General features: G+C 50.0%; 1 protein-coding gene across 5 annotated transcripts in view; it reads right to left on the reverse strand.

The window, feature by feature from the left end:
• The window catches only part of LOC126579091 (formin-binding protein 1-like), a 55,624-nt gene that overhangs the window by 11,883 nt on the left and 21,241 nt on the right, over nt 1–22,500 (reverse strand). For all 5 annotated transcript variants that reach the window (XM_050242387.1, XM_050242384.1, XM_050242386.1 and 2 more), the window contains exon 3: nt 4,552–4,667. In XM_050242387.1, coding sequence (XP_050098344.1) covers nt 4,552–4,667 — 116 coding nt within the window. The remainder of the gene's footprint in view (nt 1–4,551; nt 4,668–22,500) is intronic.

Consider the following 22,500-nt stretch of genomic DNA (forward strand, 5'->3'; position numbering starts at 1 on the left):
TAGTTTTGCGCTGACGGCGCACGCAATGCCACGGAGGTCGCTACAGTGCGCGCCAAGATCATCAACCTGTTGGTCCGCTCACGATCCGTTCGGTTCGTTCCGTGGCTTTCTATCTGTTCCCTCCGCCTGTTCAATCGAATTTCGCGACCGCTCCCCCACCAATAGAAAGAACTGAGATCGATCGCAAGCGGTCACTGATTGAGCTGGAGGAGAACAATAGGGCGGACACATTCCTCTCTGGCCGATTGGTTCGGACATTTGAATCTTGAAAACAATCCTTGTGCGCACGCCGAGAAGGGTATCTCCGAAGACGAACTTGAAGAAACCAACAAACGAGCCTCTTCTTTTGTTGTTATGTTTGTTTGCGAAATGTTAACGAGCTTTCCGGTTTGAAGATGAAAGCGATCCCACAGCACCACATCGCACCGGCAGGTGTCTTCGTTCGGGTGTGGCCAGAGAGAGAGAGGGATTTTGGACTCGATCGACTCGGAATTGACTACTACTGGAGGCCAGTCGGTGAGATATGTATGTGGCTGTGATTGTGAAATTGCAAACATATGATCGGTTATGCTTGAATTGGTCGCCTCCATCTCCAGACCGGCCACCAGACGACTAACTGCTTAATTCGAGCCAATTTATGAGTAGCGCGGCGGCGGCGGCCATCATGCTAGGGAAGATCACCACAATTTATTCCCGTTTTATGGTCAGCTGGGAGTGAAAGAGCGGCAACACCACTAAAAGCTTCTTCTGGCTGGTGGTGGAGAGAGCATAAATTATGCATTCTATTACACCAAAACAACACACAGGTGTTTCCCTCTGTGCGATGTTTCCCTAATGCCTGCACACATTTGCATGATAAAGTGTCGTAAAAAATGGAACAACAGCGTAGCTCCAGCACCACAAACATTCGTTCATTAAATGCGGAATATTATGAATCGATTGGTTTTTGACCGTTTCGAACCGGAACCGTTTGAATTTCGTTTGGAGCTCGGCGAAACTGTTGCTCCAGGCTATGGAAGAAGGGATTGAGGGGTGTTCATTGTTGTTGTTGTTGTTGACCCTAACCGTGTCCGTCCTCCACTGTTCTTATATACGTGATCGCGATTTCTTTTTTTTGTTTTTGCTCTGTCACTGGCTTGGTCTGTTTGTAGCTTGTAGGTATTCCCCTATAGCAAGATACGAAGTGAAGAGCATTATGCTTGACCATCACGTACGGGATTCGTGATTGAATTCACACTCCTGTTGCCACCCTTAGCAACCGTTTCGCTGTGGCCACGTGTTCCTCTCACCAACACAAGCCATATGAATCATATCAATCGAACGCAAAAGGCGGTATGCGCAAGCAGGAGTTCGCCGAAGCAACGGATCGTTAGATTTGCATGCGCGCAACCGTCATGGTCCACGACATTCCTCTCTCGTGGATGACGCGCAACGCGACTATCGTTCGTTGCGTTTTTTTTCCAATCCAAACGGTCAAATATTTATAAAGAAAATGCAAACGAACCATCTACACTTCTGTTAAACTCTTTCATGAAGTCCCATCTTTTTGGCAAAAGCTAAGATGGATGGATCATCAATAAGCCTGAGGAGTTTTCCCCGTGGTTTCGACTTTTCGGCAACACCTTTCAGTTTCTCAATGGCCAGAGTTTTCATTCGTTCGAATAAACATCCTTCACCATGAAAAGCAACCGATGGTCACGGAAAGGGGGAAGGAGATCGTGGCCGAATCGCTTTGGGGGCCAAGCGAACCCGGAGAGTTGAATGAAACGAACGGTTTTAATTGAAGCAAACGCAGCGAGCAGCGATGATTCTGTGCGTTTGTGCTTGTGCTTGGACTGTGTAAACATTGGCCAGCGGCTCCACCAGCTGCTGCATTCGCGGTGGTAATGGTGATGATGGTCGCTGAACTCCCGCGCACTAGACAGACAATGAGCAAGAGCTGCACAGCGCGCTAAGTAGCAAAGAGGGAAGTGGAAGCTTTTTCTTTTTTCGATAAAATCTTTCCACCTGGAGGAGTTGTTCTAGAACTGTACCAACGGACGTTTATGAGAGAATCACGCACGATGGCCACCGTACACACGATCGGTTCTACGATTCTTAAATTCTAATGTGTCAACCAGCCGTGGCGGAGAGCGTATCAGAAAAGAAACGAACCAGACATTTCTTCTCGAACGCTCTTTGGAACGCGCAGATACCGTGACACCATGACAAGATCATCGAGAGATTTTTAACCAACAGCTTGCACGTCACAACTGGTCAACGAATATTGGACAAACATTAACTTCTACTTCGGAAAGGAATCCTTTTTGAAACAGCGCCGATCCGCCATTATCTTAACTTCATTTTGAAAACACATCGCGAAGATCGGCAGAGAGGAAAGAGAAAAAATTTCCTCGGAGAGCGCAAAGAAGAATGTCATACGGTCAACCATGCACAAGTGAGTGTAAAGGAAGGGATGCAAAACGGGAGGATCGACCGGCCAATCAACCACCATCATCGTTCGGGCAGGAGATCTCGGTTATCGTCAGCGGTGTCGAAACGACGTTTCATTTTCGTCGAAGCGCCCCACGAGAAGAAAGCGATCATCGTTCAACGAAAAAGAACAACAGAAAGAATCCAATCAATTTCGCACGCAGAAAACTCTCCTAACGTGGAATCGTTTAGCTCAGATCCTGGCGGTGGCGTCTCGCGGAGAGATCGAGCGCGCGCCCGGTCGGTCCGTTTTGGGCCAAAACTTTCGCAACCGGTTCAGCGAACTTGAAGGAAGGCGGCGAACACCTTGGGCGTTACCTTGGACCGTCCCAGCCCCATCTCTCTCTCTCTCCTGTCTCTCAGCTTCTGCTCTCTGTGGAGGGAACGATCTATGCGATGCGTAGGATGCCACCGGAGATCCCGGGGCCATCGTATGGTGTGTGTCCTGCGTGAGGCCGCGGTATCGCGAAAACGGGCTCCGGGGCAGTGGGGAGCCGGATTGCGCCAGCACCATTACGTCAACTGCCGGGAGAGAGAGAGAGAGAAGGTTCGGGATGCTGCTGCCGCTGCTGCTCCTTTACTACACACAAACACACGCATCCACCCCTCGGTCACCCAGGGGACGCACTAGGAGCTATGCCCTCGCCACAAACTCGCCTGACCGGTTTCCTGATTCGGTAAGACTGGCTGACTGGCTGGCGGTCGTGTGTCGTGAGGAGCTGCAGAAGGAGAGACCGGGACCTGGTGGTCTTCTGTAGAGATCTCGGCTCGGCGGTTACTGGTTTCTGTGCGCGAGATTCTGAAGCGATCACCACACCTCCACAATCAAAAGCCATAGTTTGATGGCCAGGAGATTGTTCCTCAACGGAAGAGAACGCACTCTTCTTGATCGAGTTTTCGGTGTGGCTCAACCAGGACCGATTAGTGTGTTGGTTCTTCTTTATGAGTTGATGATTTGGATGAACTAGCAGCAGCTGAGGATTGCATTTCAGCCAACTTCTTTAAGATCTAGAGAGATCTACAGTTTCGAAAGGTACATTCCTAGGACGTCAACGAGCACGTGATTAATCTCGCTCGAGGGCGGAAGTGTCGCGTCGGACGGAACAACTCGCCGGACCTTCCCAGACCGAACCAGTGACATCGATTAATGGTGTCCCAATTTCATTTTGAGTTTGAAAGATAAGACGCACAATCGCACAGGAGAGCTGGGCACAATCTCTCTCACCAGCATCAACGGCTTGTGTGCCACACAAAAAGCAGCCGCAGAGTGGCGATCCCTACAACCGTCGTGCGCTTCCGCGTGGTATCGCATCGCAGCCGCCGAAACCATGACCTATGCACTGCTGCCACTCTGCTACCGGCGGCAGCATGCATGACCCGCCGAGTGGCGCACGAGAAGAACATCTGCTTCTGGCCCGGGAGGGTGGGGAGCACACAAAGACAGCGCGTGCTGCACACACGCGTCACCGGGCTATTCTTAGCCAACTCTGGCTACCGGCACCAGAAAAAGGCATCACGATGATCCCCAGCAAACACCGCAGAGTGTTCTCAAGGTTTGGCGGTGACTTGCCCCCCAAAAAAAGGGGTTCGTCCCGGAAAGAGCGAGGTTAAGAGAGACAGGATGCAGCACGGGGCGCGCGAGTGCCAAGTGTGCGCACGCGATCTTGTTCACTTCGGAAATAGCACCGACACGACGACGACGACGACGACAAAGAAGAGACGCGACAACGAATCCAGCGCGAGGATCCGCTGAGTCCTTCTGTGCGTGTGGGGAGCGCGCGTGTCTCCGATCGCGCCACAATGAATGAAGAGCAGACCGTTGCTCTGTGGCCTGTGGGACAGCACATGATGATGCTTGCGCGCAACGAGTGTGCGAAGGCGTGATGTGTTTCTTTTTATTTTTAATCCAACGCGCCGTTGAAGGCAGGAAGCTGCCGTCTGTTGGCGGCTTTGCCATGTGTTCTGTTTGAATTTGCAACAAGCCAGAGCATCGCCAGCAGCGCCAGCACCAGCAGAAGTAGACTCAATGATGATGAAGGATCGGGAGTGTAATTCAGGGACCTTCCACTCGGCACTTACCTTAGCTTGAGGGCGTACTCGACCTCGATGGCACTGCGATCGCGAATAAAGTTACCAAATCGCTCGAAAAAATCGATCCCCTTCTGTGTGTGCGTCGCCAGATTATCGTACTGGTCCTGTAAAAGGGAAGAAGAAGGAAGAGAAAAATAATTTCAATAACTGTTTGTATTTTTAGTCAATCAATTTGGCGCGTTATCGGTAACATTTTGACTTCCATTAGGTCGCTAGAAGACGTTTTCAAGTGTCGACGAGATATCGCGAGCTGAGGCAGGCGAATTGAATATTATAAATCCGTTCCAAGATGATTCCCGCCCCTTTTTTGAACTTCTTCTTATCGGCTTCCTCCCACATTCGCATTCCTGCCAAGCAAAACCGCAAGCTTCCCAAAATGCTCGAAAGGTGAGGATGCTGGGTGTGGTTTCCGTTTGGTCTCGACTGTTCTTGGCACACACGCTTCAGAAGAATTATGGTCTGACGTCATTCCAACAGGCAGGGCACGCAAGCAAGAATGTCGAGGCGCCATTCGGATGATCGCGGTCCCGGATCGACACTTGTGACCGGTGCGCGCGCGCGCCATCAGCGAGAGGGTTATGATTTATTTGAGTCACCCCGGTTGCGGTTGACCGTCAGGACCGCGATGCTGCTGCTTCTCGGTCATAGCGGTCAGATCGGAGATTTAAAAATGGCGAATTATTGGAGCGGCGGGTGTTTACAGTGCACGTCAGACTCTTGGTCCATTGACCATCATATCTTTATTGAAAGCGGACATTTCAAGCAGCACGATCCCTTCCTTTGCGCACTTGAACCTCCGATAACGCGCTGCGTAATGTTCCTGGATCATTCCGGACTCGACACGAGGATAACGGGTCAACAAGTTGAAGCACCTCAGTGTCAATTTCGCAGTAGAGCGCGTCGGGCATGTCTGTGGGATGGAAACCATACTTTTTCCCCCCTCGGCAAAACTAACGGTCCCCGAGATAACCTTGGACGAAATCCATCCTCTTGATTAAGGGTTACCGGTACTCGGTCTGTGAAATCGCCACAAATCACCGACGTAAAAGGTTCGAACGAATCTTTAATTATAACGCTCTCGAGGGACTTCTCAGAAGGTTTCGAGTGAAAAATCGTATAACTCGGTGGTTTTGCGTCGTTCTTTCGCATGAGAACAGTGCATTACGTGAACTTTACGCAACAAATCCGCGCATTGTGACAATACAAGAGGGGGAGAGGACCATTTTAGGATCGTCCAACTTTGGATGATGGTGGGTGCAAGATCACTGTTTAGCGGTGTGGCTGCTCGAGGAGTAAACAAACAAATCAGCGTCCTCGTCGTCTAGAGCGTCATCAACACAGGGAATGGCTGGCGGTATATGTAGAGTATTATAAGCATAGATGGAAAAGACATTAGCGCGCTCCACGGTGCTCTCTGAGCTGTTCAAAGGGAATTTTGCTTCGAAAACGCAACACGGACGGACGTTTGTTCCAAAAATCCATCATAAAACGCTAGTTTGCTTTTGTAGACCTAGACAGCCGATGCCCATAAATGATCTGTGTAGAGAGCATTGTACAGAGAGGGAGAGAGCGAAAAGCCGGCGCAACCATTAGCCTTCCGCGCGCGCATCGCATCTGCCATAGCGCGCTCGTTGCTGATCCCGGTGGTCTCGAGAAACATAATCAAACGCGTGGAGGAGTACCCATCACCCCTCACTTCCGCGACCAGATGAATCTTCCCTCCCAAAAAAGGCGCTCCAACAAATCGTAATTAGTCGGTAGCTACAGCAGACTCAGCATCCAGCAAACGCACTAATCCCTTCAACTGGCGAGCTGGAAGGCACAAACACCACGGCCACCGCGTTCACCATTTTCCGCGGTGCGGTTCTTCACTCCAGGAGATGATGGAAAGGAAGCAATCGTTTATTAATACCACCCAATACCTCTCTCTCGCGGTCCAGACTGGCTGGCTAGCTGGCTGGCTGGCTTTTGACGGCGGCCGATGACCGACTGTACGCCACGCCATCGCATCGGCACTAAGAAAGGGCAACCGTACCACGGTAACACATCTGGACATTGCGCTCGCCACAGAGACGGTGTTCGGTGGTTCTAGGAACCTTTCACAGCACCGTGCGCTGCCCGGCGTACCGGAAGTGACCGTTCTTGGGGTGCGTTGCTGGTTTACTTCAAATAATAACATCTTACTCATCATCCACATCATGCTGCTGTCTTGTCTGCCGCCATTAGCACCGTCTAGAACATTCATGCTCCCAGAGAAGATCACCTTCAAGAGTGTGCGTGTGCGTTTCCGCGAATCGAATGGGATTGCTCGCGCCCTCACCACGTTTGTGTAATCGTCGATCGCTGCGCGCTGGTGGGAAAGAGATGCGAGAGCGCCAAAAAACAAAAACCAATCAGCCAGCCAGCCATCACCGTATATTTCAGGTTCAGCATAGTACGATTTTATCATGCTAATTAATATTATCGACACCTTCCTTCCCTTTGATTCCCTCTCGAATTTCCTTGCATCCATGGCGCGCGATCCATCTTCATTTTTTAATTTTATAGGCGTTCCGGTGCGCCCGATCCGACACAGCGATTGTGTGCCAATGAAAGCCGTCGACGGTGACGACGTCCCACGGATGGATCGGTTAGGGAATTCGATATGAGAGTCAACATAGTTTCCCTGTTTTAGCTGTGTCCACATTTGTGTCCCTGCCATTGTCCCTTCCCTGTCTCTGACACTAAGAGCCCAATCGTAGTGGGATCTTCCCACCGCGAGACCGTATTGTGTGGATCTCCCATTCAGCTCTCTCTGTATAGCTCCTCCTTGCTCTCCCATCATTCCTGTCTACACGCATACGCATCATCCAAACATAAATTTCACCTGTAAACACAAGCGGAACACACCTGCATTAACCCGCGACCTTCGCTCTAGTGTGCATTTGACCAGCACTCCACGGGTCTCCCCTTTTGGGACTTTGGGACTCGCTGAAGTGAGTTGTATGGTATTTAAATTTGTTTTACAAAACGTGCGGTAGAAAAACAACGCACGGTGACACAACACACCACTACCAGGCGGGCACGATAAACCGGGGGGATGATAAAGATACGGCTCGAGAGAGAGACCCACGCGAACCCGAAAACGACATGGAAGCGAGCACAAAACACATAAGCGCATATCACTAACCAAGGGAATGGTGGTCAGCCTCCTCATGAGGGAAGGGGAGTTTGGGAAGCTTTCATTTTGAATTACTTTCACTGGGCGCCGGGTCGACCACGGCCTTCCAGGTTTCCAGATCAGTGCTGAGAAAGTGAGAAGTGAGGCCAGGTCAAAGTTGGAATGTTTGGATTTAGGGACCGGGGAATAAAGGCTAGAGGCTAGTAGCAGCAGCATATCGTTTTCACTGACCGGAAATGAAGGAGAAAAGCGTATACGGGCGCGCATCATTGGACAAAAGATTCCTTTCTTTCAAGTGGAAAATTCTGCGTCCAGACAAACATCTGGTCAGTGGCCAACGGATCCAAACGCGCCAGCAGACCAGTGTCATTGCACCTCGCCCCCGCTGTTCAACGTTAGCTCCCTCCCGTTCAAGGTTATAAATATGATATTCCGGTTCATTCCATGCCGGGGCTTCTGCATCCATCGGCGACAACGCGTAACCAGTTTCATGCCATGCTGATGCTCCTTCGAGGGTGGCTGCTGGTGCATTAAAACCACAATATTCCTCTGTCCTCTTCCTCGTCCTGTTCCTCTGTCTTTCGATTGAGTTTGCGCTCCGGTCGGGTGCATTTCCATTTTATGGCGTGGCACAAAACCAACAAAACCACAGCGCGATGATCACTGGCTGCTGTTCTAGACGAAAACCGTGTTGGTTTCCCGTTCGAAGTGATTCTGCGGAACGCTCTAGTACCTTTCTTTCTCAGATGATCACGAGATGGTCTCCCATAACTTGAGGCCATTCCCATTCAGGTACATAGCGTTCAGCTTGTCATTGCGTTGTCAACGGTGACTTCCGCATTACATCGAATGACCGCTAGAAGTGTACCAGCCCGCTCTAACGGTGGTCCCTAGCGCATATCCCTTTAAATCTTCGGCCACAGGAATGCACCGAACCGGTCGCCTTTCCGTCGATGCTGCCGGCGGCGGCAGGTGGAATGTCTGAGTAGGCAAACGGGTACAGAGGATAAAGAACTTGACCAGAAGAAGCGATAGCAGGTTCTATATCGCTGCATCGGCCGGCCGGCCGTGCCCTGCGGCGATACAAAATGATGTGACAGCAGACAGGGTGGCAGTACACAAGCCATCGGGCGAACCCATACGAACGAAACCCGAAAAACGAGTTTCCTTCTTCCGCACAGGAAGATTGATATTCCCGTGGCTAAGATATTCTAAGAGAAGCCCAGGAGTGGTGAGGACATGGAACGGGGGAGCGGCGTGCTTTGTAGTGGCAGGTACTGGTTTCTGTTTGAAGTGACCAGCCATGTTCCGTTGGCGCACACGAGGAAATGTGATCACCACCAGGGGGAGGGCACCCACTTGCATCATGCTGCTGCCGGTGCGTCGTGATGCGCTCACGGGTCGTCGAGATTCCTCAATTGTAGGTGGAGGTCGCCGAAGCGGTAACGGGTGTCACATTTCCCTCGTAGCGTAGCGTGAGAAAAGAGCGTTTACACTGCAGGCAGAAGGGCTAGAAGGGCTATCGAAACAGTTTGCAGAGTGTCTTGGAGCAACCGGCCGAGACCACAGGCACACAATAGTTGATGTGACATTAGCCAACGCTCGAGTGTAAGCTCTCGAGAGCTCGCCCGGAACTCCCGAAGAAATCTTCGCGCGTGTAATTCACGATCTTTTCTATTTATTTGAAGTGAAGCATTTGGAGCTGGAGCAAACAAGCGTGGTTCACACTCTCGGCGTGAATATTCTCGCGCAACTTTAGCCACATACCCAACGCTAGGCCGATTAGTGGCTTCAAGAGTCTTGGACGAACTTTTTTGGTTCCCTCTTCTGAATGTTGTTGAAATGTTCCCTCCATAGGAAACAGGAAGGGCGTTCCCCAACGCTAACTGCGCATCCGAAATCTGGGAACTACCGGTTTGCGGCTGGCGTGGCTCGATAGCCACTTGACACTCAATCACTTCCACTGACCATTGGCGACCTTCGTCACCATGAATCACCAATCAACACACTGTTTCATCAAGAGACAGTGAGCTCATGCAATCGCGCGCTAGGCGTTACAAACATCCTCTGCACTATCTTTCGCCAACATCCGGAAAAAAAGGCCGTTTGATGAGTCGAATTTAAGGCAGGGAAACAGACAGTTGGATAAATTATTGGTAGCGTCAAGCATCGAATCGAAGATTAGATAAGCTGGAACCAGCGTCTCTCTTGCGTGGAAGATCTTTCCCATCAATCGATAACGGGACATTGGCTGCGTGCCGGGATTAACCGCGGGAGAGAGCTTCATTGTGAAGTCATCTCCTCCGTACGCAACGGGATTTATACCAATCAATCGAAGATGTTTGATTGATGAGCACAAGAGTATTTTTTTCTACCGAGACAACATTTGTGCCCATCTCTTTTTTTTATTTAAAAAAAAACGATGGAAAAAAAAACAACACACGGTACAAAGTCCGCATTCCAAGCGTGTTCCCCCCCACTGGAGAACTCATTAAAATGATTGCATTTACTACGCGCTTGCGGTCATTACGCGAGTCGGAGAGTGTTGCCTGGATGAGGTAAGGAACCACACACCAAGCCAAAAGCCAAACCAAACCAAGAAAGGTAAACAGTTCTAGAGCATCGTAACACGCTTTGGCGCCAACCGTTTAAAAGTGTTATGTTGACGATACGAGGCGTTACAGCACAAGTGGCTAGAGCCTTCCGCAAATAATTCGCCCGCCTCCGGGGCGCTGTCACCGAAACAGTAGCCAAACGTGACATCCACAGACGGTAAGTGCGTGAGAGCTCGCGCGCTCTAGACAAACACGTGAGCTGGGGCTTGGCCAGTCGAAAAAAAGTAAAAGAAAAAGCTTGTAGGACAAACAAACAAAGAACGGAGCAAATGTTAATTTATGAAAACGAAGACCAAACAGGCGCACCATCGCTCTACGACCACCACAGCGGTGTTGTCGGTCGAGCCGGTCGCGCACTCAAGATTGGGAAGGTGGTGACACTCCGGGCGGGCACGCACCTTCCTCCCTCTCTTGCGTTGACCTTCTCGCAGCACAAAGTCGGTCTAGTTGAAAAATTCAATGTCAATGCTAAGTGTGTGCCGTGTGTCTCTTATGAAAAACAAGAGAAAAAAAATCATTTAAATACAAAACCACCTTCTTTGCGGGGAATCAACGGTTTCGACCGAACGAACAAACGAAAGAACTGCGTATGTGGCATGCGACGATCGACACAAGTCTGCGAATGCCAATGCGTACGATCGAACGGAGCAGAGTGAAACGGGTTTTGTGGATCCTCTACGAGTCAGACAGGTATTATTAGGGGAGGACCGGGAGAAGGAGTCGCCGGGAAGGCTGCATATTAGCATAAACAGTGGGAGACCACTTTGGAGCAGAACAAACAGCGGATGATTGGGTATTGTTTGAGTTTTACTTCTTTAGAATGAAGGAAATTTAGACGCAGTATAAGAAGGAATCTAATGTGATAAAGTGCTTGTTCCACAAAGCATAAGACAACGAACCGGTTATCCTTCAGACGTCGCATTGAGCGAGCAGCTCCAACCGAAAGGTATGTATCAAACTGTATCAAGGCTACGTTGTGGCCTAGTACTTATAACCGCAAACATGGCAACGCGCGTGCACACTCGTTCTAATTACTGCTTTACAAAAATAGATATGAAGTGTGACCCTCGCGCCCCAAACGGCTCAGCTCTTGACGAGAAACAGGTTCCATCCACCCATTCCAGCGTGACTCCAAAGTTTTAATTTTGGAGCGATTCATCATACAACTCTGCGGCGGCGGTTTTTGGAAAAGCCTGGAGTCTGATGAGTCATGGAGGAGTGGAATTGTTACAACGCCTATATCTCGTGTATCTCGGAGTTGAATGACCGGTGGTGCGCGCAAAGTTCGTGCCGAGCGACGGGGCCCATAAAATGACTCTCTGCAAAAGCAAAGTAGCTAACCTGAACGCCGCTTAAGTAATCGTCCGGTAGTGGTGGCCACCGCACTATAGCGCGATTAATGGCGTCGATTCCGGTCTCCCCTGGAGGCGCGATCCTCTCTCTCTCCATCTCTCTCTCTCGCGGTATTCGGTAGTCGCAGCATCGTCGACGCCCTCAGTCGATTCGTGCAAATGTCTAATTTTGCAACAGTCTTTGGACGTAGCTACTTACTACCGCTACTGCTGCGGCTGCCACTGCTGCTGCTCCCGGTGCGCTGGGGCTTATGCAAAACAGAAAAAAGCAAATCTTGCCACACACACGACGCCTACGGCGAGTGGAGTGCGACACGAAGCGAGAGAACGAATTCGACTTATATAAGCGAAACCAGCTGTATCTCAGGGGTGCAAGGCCTAGGCTTCTCCCCGTGATCATCATCATCAGACATGGGGTTAAATTTATTGGACTCATTCCAACTGCTGTAAAGGACAGCATGAATACATGGACCTTCGACTGGACTAGCAAGAACATTCTTCCAAAAACCTTGCCAAAGGTCAGGAACAGTTACATGCCGCCAACTGGTCTCCCCGTACTAGCTCGATCCGGAATTAACACATTTATTGGACATCGTTAGTCCTTCCCACCCCCAAAACGTGTGCCCTTTTTAAATTGTGGCATGCGCCACGGCCATTAAGCCGTAAGTCATGTGCACGCTTTTTCGGAGAGGGGTGCGATAATCAAATCATCTCCTCGGTAGACCCATCGGAAGGGCTGACCTCACGCAGCGATATCCCCCCCCACGCCAGCTCTCTGGAATTCCACGCCCCTGGTGGCAATGGGGCGACAAGGAATCCCTCGTTTCGGGACAAATCGGTGGGAGGCTGGTCAGTCATTAACAATTTACCGGAAGGATTAGTACCATCTCCCATGTTCCCCCGCGTCTCTGCATCGGTGCTAGTAACGATGCAACGTGGGAGTCTTGACCTGCTATTACATCACAATCACAGGCACGCACGCACGGACGCAGCAGGGTTGTCATACGATGCACCAGTAACCACGCGCTGCTGCTGCTGCAGAAGAGAGGCTTTTGGGCTATATGGTTTTAATTAACGGAGTGCCACAACTGGGTCAAGCCGAGCGACGATGTGTCGCACTTCGAAACGGCGAAAGGGAACAGCGAGCACGATTGGAGCTGTTTTCAATTACGACCACCGACAGCAGTGCACAGCCAATTACGGCCAGTTTGGAGGCGCGCGTATGGACCCCGTGATTGTGTAACTTGGCGGCGTGCGGTTGGTATGGAAGAGAAATGTTGTGGAGGTTGGGGCATTGTTGCAGTTTGCGTCGCGCAGTGGATCAACTCTTTTTTAAAAAAAAAAACTAGTTCATGAGAAGAGTGCGCGAAGAGAAAGGGGGTAAAGTATGTGAAGAATCTCGACAAATTGGTCCCAAATAACATGATACAATCGTCTCTTTACATAATATTAATGCATTTGAAGGGTTCTTCATTTCTCAAAAATACATTTTTTGTCTCCCAAAGGACATTCGTTTGTAAACATCACGTCGACCACGTCGTTTTATTTACTCCTCTATCCCTTTTCGCAATCGCTATTCGATCGAACGTTACATAATATCACTAGCACTTCAATCAGGTTTCCACCATTCTACTTTCTTCATCATCTTTTCGTGCACAGCCTCTGCCTCAAAATCGGGCGCCATTGCAGGAGAGTGGTGGTGCATCATTCATGAGCCAGACTGGCCCTGTCGGGATGCAGCAGTGCCGCGTGAGGTAGGGGCGTTGTACGCAATACGGAAAGCTGCCTCGTTGTACACCTCCGCGAATTTCAAAACCTCTGTAGCCGCTGCTACAAATATTGCTCCGGCAAATAGCCTACAGCAACAAACCCCGGACTCCGTACAGAGTGGAAGTGGAATCGATGCTGTTGATGACGATGCGCGGGCGTGGTTCCCTCCTGCCATAACGGCCCGGCACTGCATACGGTCGAACCGGTGCAAAGACCGAGGGTGAATTGAATTATAACCGACCACCGGTACACAGAGCACAACGACGTGCCCAGCCCCTGGTGATGGTGTTGTTCGGAGACCGGGAATTAGCGACAAAAAGCAAACAACATCATGCCCCCCTCGATACTCTGGTGTCGAGCCCCTATGGTTATAGTCGAGCTAGACCCACACGGCCCACAACAACCACACACCGGCAGCGGATGGAATGAACAGACCAATATTTGGATTTCGGGAATGAAATCGATTTTCGAAGGACCAACACATGCTGTCATGCCACCTCGATTCTCAAGCGCCATGCGGTGTGGCAAAACAGTCATTCCTTACTTTGCGTGGACGATGGTTGATGAGGTTTTTATGATGGCATGACGGCATTCGAGTTGCTGTGAGGCCAACCATTCACAGGGAGCCTATCATTAGTCATGTCGAATGCCAACCAGCCAGGGTCCTCGTCCGCCGGGCCCACGCGGACCTTCCTGGCGAGCGTGAGCCAATTAGGATCGCCAATCGAATCCGTTGGTTTACGATCGGCTGCAATCACGCACTGCACCGGGAGGGAGTGAAGATGTAAATAAGGGTTACCTTTTCAGGAGCTGGACATTCCGGTAGCACATCCGTAGTGCAACCGTAGATTCGAGGGTAAAGTGAAGCAAAAAGGTTGCCGGGTAGGTGGCAAGAGCGCACTCCATATACGAAGAGCTGCAACTCGAGTGCAATGCTCTTGAATGGCTGTAAAATCAGGCTAAACAACCCTTGCACGATTACACAGGAGATTACACAGGATAATAACGATTAAATTCTTGTTCGGAATGTGATTTAATTGAGAGAATCCCGTATCTCTAGCAGGAAGGAGACTTATTCTGGGATAATATGATTCAAAAGATCTAGAAATACTAAACAATTATGGTACAAAGTGTAGGTTCAGCATTAACACGTTTGAATGCTATCAAACGGAACCATTTCGCCGGCGAACAGAAGCCACTTTCCCCCTCTGCAAACAACTGGAAGCAACAAATCCGCAACAGCAGCCGTATCGCCATAAAACATTATTATTTCCACTGGAATGAATCTTCAATTTCCCGTCGTCTGGAACGCCAATAACGAGATGCCCGCTGTACGATTCCGGTTCTGATGCCGGCGGCCTCGTGTCCCTGAACGTGTCTGGACGCCATCGCCGTCGTCGTTGTGGTCCGCGTGTGCCGCGACGTAAACAACAAGTTCAAGGATAGCACAAAAGGGAGAATCACTCAGCGTACTGCCTCCTCCGGTATATCAAACCGATACCAACCAAACCGTCCTTGCAGAGGGTAACTAACCATTGCTGCCTTGTTTCCCCCAAAAAAGAAAAGCAAAATTTAATATACGAAACCCTGCAGGACGACGGCTGGCACCTTCTCAGGGGAAAGCTCGATGACTCATCCTGGGATACCCCCACAATGGGCCGTTCATCATCCTTCCAAGGATACTACCGGGGGCGCTGTAGGTGTTGTCGTGTCGCACTAACTCCCACACAGACCACACTTTCCATCTATCCTGGAAGCCTTGGCGAATGCGGAAGTGTTTGTGAACGTGACACAATTGAGCTCCGTTAGAAGCAGCGGTAGTATCGGTACATGCGCACTTCGCATGGATCCCGACCATTGCACAACCAGAGCGGTTGGCTTCCGGCTACGGAAGACGCGGAAACTTATCGCAACGAAGAGACCGCTTACTCATCCACGCAGGAAGCTGGATCATCGTCACGATGACTCACGCCGTTCGCTTGGACTCGGCAACAAGCACAACCGCACCCCCCGCACGTTGCTATCAACGCGCCTCTCTCTACATCTACTTTGCATCTTTTGCGAAGCACAATCAGCTCCTTAAACTGTAGGTAACCCCGATTGCCACTAAGATTCTGTTTGTGTTTTATTGGCCAATGAGCAGAGATGAGCTGACTCATCGACAAGTGGGCTCGTTGAGCTGGGATGCTCGCAGAAAAAAGAGCTCGCTAGACTGATGGGCAAATACACCACTTGCGCTTCTGCTGCTTGGAGATTACTCAGCGTTGACTCGCTCTTTCTGTTATCACTCGGTTTCTTCCGGCGACGTACTGGCGAGTCTAGAGTGCAATGGATAGAAAATGAACTTGCAGGTCGCTTCAGTCCACTACTTACGCGAGGTCACCGAGCCTTACCCGTGTGATCTGGACCATTCGATGGTCTTGCGGATACGGTTGAAACGACACTAGAAATACCCTCAACAACGGTCTAGAAGTCGTCCTCCCCATTCACAAGACAATCTTCATCGGTTGACAAACAAGCAACGCTCCACTGTCTCTTCTGCTGATAACGGAGCGAGTACAGCTCGCTGTGACATCAATCTTTATCAGTGATAACGAAAGAAAAAAAAAGAAGTAAAAAAGAAACGTGACAACCAGTTTTGCTCGACAGCGTCTTGCGGATCTTGTCACTGGCTTGCCTATCATTAGCCCCGGGAGAGTAACTTTTTGCGCCGATGTTCCAGCAAATTGTAAACGATTACAATTCTCATCAGCTAATCAAAACGGACCTCGGCGACACTGGGGCTGCCGTAACGGCCATTACTGATAGGGGACCCCTGATCGAAGCCAATAACCTAAAGGGAAGCTAGGCCAACCTCGAAAAACTCTCCTCGATTGCGCGTTGTTCGTTGTTTCATGCTTCATGCTCGCAACTGTGTCCCGATTATGAAACAGCGTTTTGTAAACGCGATTCGAACCACTTAAAACAATGCGGCCGTTGAACAAATTCGGTTTTTCGACACAAGGGCCCTCTGGAAGGGCCACCACGGTGGTGCTAAATCCGCACCATTCATGCGATGAACCGTACACACAGGGCTTCTCTTCTCATTCGCTGGCGCTTGGTTTGGGTTTTTCGGGCGGGGAATAGAATCGTACCGCATCGCAATGGTTTGTAGTTTGTTGAACGGACCCCGTTCTCTCCGGAAAGGTTCGCGTGAGTGGAAAACGATTATAGAAAATCGTCCGCCACGCACCTGTGAAAACCGGTAATCGATGGCAATGAACGGCAGAGCGCGGAGGAAGTGCCAGCTTCCTGAAGAAAATGAACGGAAAATATGTTGGACGAACGGGATTCGAGATCGGATCGGAAGGATGATGTGAATCGGTTGGAGGCCAACAGATGCTCGATTAATCCAGTTTTGATTGGCTTGAGGCTTCGAAGAGTAAGAAACCAAAGCAAGGTTTGTGGAATTTTGTCTTCACACTTAGAGTTAGACTTTGAAAATATTCAAAATTCAAGAAATACTTTGGGTTCATTTAAGAAGTAGTTTAAGACTTTTAAGAGTTGAACACCAGCAACCACCATCAATGAGAGTCTTCTGCGAGCAAAACTCGTTCAAACCATGAATGAAATCAATTTAGAAGCAGGAAAACACCAGAGTTTACATCTTGGCATTACTTTAAACACCTCGCCTTCCACACACCTCCCCATTCGAGTCAGTAAAAGGAAGAGGACAACCAGGAAGAACGGTAGAACACCTTCCAATTGAGGGCTCATTAGATGAGTCGGGTGTATCGTGCGTTGGGCGAAGGGGTGGTGGATTGCACATGTCCGCGCACTGGCCAATTCAAAGACCATCTTCTTCACCTTCACCACAACCCACAAGACACCCACCCGGTGGGCCCCACCATAAAGACCCGCTAGGAATCCGGTTTTGCGCGCAGCAGATGACGGGAAGCGACTAAATGAGCTTAATCGAATGAAGCATACATCGCAACGCGACGCACTCGTTGCTGCAACGATCCCCCCCAGAGCCGTCCTCTTTTCCGCTAAAAGTTTGATCATCTTCTTCACCGCCAGGCCGCCGGTGCTGGTTGGTCTAGCAGTTCTTTTGGCGGGATCAATGCCAGCAGAAGAAGCACAGAAAAAACCGAAGGTAACATCGTAACGGTCTGGGCCATTGCATAGCAGCCTCATCTTAGCATACTCTCCCCGGTTACAATGCCGCTCCAGTAGACCAGCGCGGACAGATGCTTGCGTAAGCTACATGCGCCATGTGTTCGATGGCCACATCATACCACGGCGAGGCCTCGGCAGGCACCACGGGCGCTGCATATCGGCAGCGCGTCATCGCGCGACGAAAAGCGCACCGCACGACACGACACAATCGCACAATTTAACGAGCCAGCAAGCCGCCGACCAGTCCGAGTGACCGCAAGACGTTTTCTTGCAAGCGAACAGAGGCCTTGTTGGTACCCTGGGAACGCTTGATTCGAACAATCCCATACGCATAACCGTAACCCCGTCGACCGGTAAGAGCCCGTCAGTCTCCGTTTACGGCGCGAAGGAACTGGTGGTAGGACCGATCGAGCAGGAGGAAATTGAGGATGCGCTCTTGGCAGTGGAAGCTTCCTCACATTCGTCGGTGGTGCCTTATGATTAGCAAATTTGGTTTCACCATTATGTGGTGGTCCATTGAGCAAGTGTTGGTGAGCCACAATTTGCGTCTGATGGGACTGATGGTAAGTGACCGCTGCGATCGCGCGAAAACACCGGACTGATGAAGACATTATTCCAAATATTTTATTGGAAATACCCTGCCGCTATTCAGAGGCGAGACATGGCGACGAACGATGCTACGAAACCTTTCTTGAAGCATGGACAGTGGTCAAGAGGGTGCTCAACGACACTGTAGACAGACTGACGTTCGATGGGTGGACACCGGCCGGGGTGCCGTTGTATCACTTCCTTCCCTTTGAGCAGAACTTCCGCCGGTGATTGACAGCTTGAAGGTCAGTGGAAGAAAGTTGATTACTCAAGATAGCGAATCGCCATTCCGGCGATTTCGATGTCCCGTCACGTGCGGCGCAATGTCATGTCAGACTTGGCGAGTTCGCGGTCCGTATCATCGATCGATACCGAGCGAAACGTTGGAAAATACATTGTCGATCGAACAAACGTCCAAAAAAAAAAAAAGGTGAACTCAGGCTCAACCATCCGTACATCCGAGATGGCATCGGTACCTGGAAGACGATGATGTAACCCGGTGCCATACCGGGCAGGTCAATGAATTCTTTCGGAAGCCAACCATCAGTAGCACCAGCTACAGGGAGGCGGGGTTATGTAACAAAACAATGACGTCGGTGGCGCAATCGAAATTCCGCTTTTCCACCGGATCGAGAGTATCGAGATCACCGGAAGCATTTACACCACATGAAGAAGATGCACATAACACGCCAGACACACACGCTCCGCGAGAGCATCATGGCGGGATTGCATTATCATACCCATTATCTGTTTGTCTTAGTGTGCCTTAACGCGCCGCGGTCACACTCATTATGCACCATTATTATCGTTGAAGAAAGGTGCATCCATTCTTGGTACAAAGTCGCTGAGAGGGAGAGGTTTTTCCCACCCATTATGCGGGAGGAACGTGCACGAAAGCGTCGCTATAGGAACGCGCACGCACGTTGGACGGAATGTAAATGTGCAGTACGTGTACTACGTGAGAAGCAACGAACTCATCTCTCTCTCTCTCTCGCTCGTCAGCGTGAGGAAATGCATTTTGTAATTCCGGAACATTGGATGGCAGCAAGCAAACTGGACAGAGATAAGATGGGTGGTAAGATAATGCTTTCGCGAGAGATGCATTCGTGTGATAAGGAGCCAGAGTCGTTTATGATCCAGTAGATCATCTTCGGCCGACAGGAAACTCTAAATACTTGATCGACAGCGAGAGAGATCACTTTCTTTGACAGCAACCGGAGCGTCAAAAATAGGGGTGGCTGAGGAAACACCCGCAAAACCAAGATGTGATCTCTTTCACGGCGTTAACATCGATCCTAAGATCGCCAATAGCTGCGATCTTCTGGTAAGGTAACGACAGCACCACAGCAGCAGCAGCAGCAGCAGCAGCAGCAGCAACGAAAGGTATAACTCATCGGCTCGTCGCTAATCTCATCAGCCAGCGCCTAATTGCAACCTGTCCGCGGTTAATGAGCTGTCGTGGCTTCTGCTGCCGCACACAAAAAAGGGATGCCGACGATCACGACGTCGGGAGTCCTGGGAAAATCGCACCAAAAGAGTACACGGTTGCAATGCGCCACCGTCGCCGCCGCCGCCAAGACAAAGCAAAATTTTATCAAATAAAAATACCATAAAACTCGAGTTATTAGACGGAACAGAAGATGGTGGTGTGGCCCGCCCCCGCCCGGGTCAGAAAGAAAGTTCAAGGGGGTGGCGAAAAAAAAACACCGACGAAAAATGCCAACTAATTGTCAATCAATTCCATTTTTCTCGGCTATGGGGTCTTCTTGAGCGAACGAAAAAGCTCTCGTGGTGGAGGAAAATTCACTCCTCTGTATTCAAGCCATTCAGTTGCTCCCCGGCCATATGGCAGCAGTCCGGGGAGGGTTTCGCTTTTCCGGCCGCAACCGTGAGAAGCACGGCCGTTGTGGCTGCACTTTCATTTCCATCTTTGCCTCCCTACAAAAATTTCCATTGTGACTGTTTGGCGCGCGCGCGATTTTCTTTTAACATTTCTTCAGTGTGGCTTTGACCTCTTGGCTGTTTTGTTGTACTGGTGGGTATTTGTTTACCAAAATATGTTGAGAGAAATTGGATTTTTACGACACTTTATCTGGAGAAGTGTCGACAAACGCGTTAACTAGAGGGTCGTTAACAACCCTGGTGGCGGGATTTCCTTTGTAATTCCCCCTTTTTCCACACATTTCATGTCGCAATTGAAAAGTATGATCAATCCATCCGAAACGCTCGTTAAACAGTAGTGTTGACATTGCACCACCCAAGGACACTCGAAGTTGAACGATGGATCGACGGACGACGAGAGTACGGGTATGCATAACAGTCTCGATCGCTTCTTGAGAGTTTCTGCTGCTGCTGCTGCTGCTGCTACTGCTGTTGAATAAAACATTTAGCATCACAGACAGGGAGAGAGAGAGGTTAAATTTAGGGCACTGTACACACTCGACGACCTCGATCGCACACAATTTGTCTTCTTGTCGATCATCGTCGATTATTGTGCCAGAGCCAGACGGTTGGCAGAAGACAAATGCGACGGATTTCTTATGCAGAAGACGACGTGGCACTCGGGAGGTTTGGCAAACAATCGGAATCCCTACACTCACGAGTGTGATCTTGGAACACGATCACATACCGGGCGGTACGATCGCGTAACCGCAAATGAAGGTAACAGCTGCAGAAAAGAGCACAGTGCCTTCTCGTGATGCCACGATTTCACTTTCAATCCTTCCTGTTGGCTTAGTGTGACTCGCACAACAGAGATCGTGTTTTCAGGAGGCACCGGGAGCTAGTGTGTGCTAGTAATGATCTCAAAAAAGCTAAAGCCACTAATAAGCCAACCTGCTGTCAAACTGTCACAGCATTCATGCGCTTGCCTGCTAACTCTTGGCACAGGACGGCGACGCAAGATGATCGTTTTTGCCACATTTCTTTCAAAAATTGCCTTGCGTAAATCATGGCCCGTTCGTTTGCCGAGAGCAATGCAGCAGCAATAGATCTACTAAACTAGCCCGCTCTAATAACACCGATCACGAGTCCACGGTGGCTGATGGAGCATTTAACCGGGAGCCGAAGCGAGGCTAGTTATGCATTTTGCATGATCAATTGCATTAAACCACCGTGCGGCTAATTTTTTTTTTGCATAAAATATTATTCATCGAACGGGTTATTATCGAACAAAACCAAGTTGTCACAGTGCGCATCAAGTGGCACGTAAAGGGAGCGCGACGGTTTATGTAAGCTGCGCATTGTTATCTGGAGGGCGACAAGTAGCAAGCTTCTTGCATGCTGCTGCTGCGTTTCACATGTTGGGCATATTAATTCGTAAACTTCCCATCGCTACCCCACTGGCCTCTGGGGTTGTATCATGCAGCTGGAATCAGTAAACACCAGCGACCGAGCGACATATAAACATTGCGTGTTCCCAGGCCGTTTGGGGTGCAGGTCGCAGCGATGCTAACACTACGATCGTTATAGCCTTGAGACACTCTCATCAGCCAGTGGCGCGATGTGCGCTTCCGGATCGTCGCTTCGTCACTTGGGTCGCTAATAAGTCCAGCGAGTAATTGTTGAAATTTCACTTCCATTGTTTTATGCTTTTGGGGGGAAAGAGTGTAGAGAGCATCTCTCTTTCAAAATTCCAAGTTCCCCATAAGACACATCGCAACTACGAGCGCGAGATGATGTCTGATTTCACTTCTTCTTTCAAAGCAACAAAAGATTACACCCGACCACGTACTATTATGTATCCATGAGCATAATAGCAACCAAAACAACAAACAATCATCGCTCTGCTTCTGCTTAGCACATTCGGTGACCACTGCCCTGCTGAGGGGACCGGAAGTGGAATAGTAACACCCCCGCAGCAAGTGGCCGGCAATCTCTGTGCTTATGTAACTTCTCGCAGCATCCATATAAAGGTGGCATAAGAGTAAACGGTCCCCCACAGAGTTCACATCTGCTAGCACGATCAGATCAGTTGCAGGTCCTGAGTCATATGCCATCGTGCAAGAAACTACCAAAGGAGCCAGAGCCTGGCCCGATGTCGTGCCGGCAAACCGGAAGATTGACAGTCGAGAGTGATGGCGGTCGAGACTCCCGGACACAATTTCCATTACAATCATCTTCTGCCCGGTGGTGGTGGTGGTGGTGGTGGTCTTGGTTCACGAACGCAAACGGCAACGCAAAACGTTGTTGGGCGTAGGCAACATTACACTGATTTCGCAATCATCGTACAATCAATTTAATTCACATTTCAGCAATCATACGAGTGCTGGTGGACGAGCTGCGATTGCTCCGG

This window comes from Anopheles aquasalis, chromosome 3, assembly GCF_943734665.1.
Source record: "Anopheles aquasalis chromosome 3, idAnoAquaMG_Q_19, whole genome shotgun sequence".
Classification (NCBI taxonomy): Eukaryota; Metazoa; Arthropoda; class Insecta; order Diptera; family Culicidae; genus Anopheles; species Anopheles aquasalis.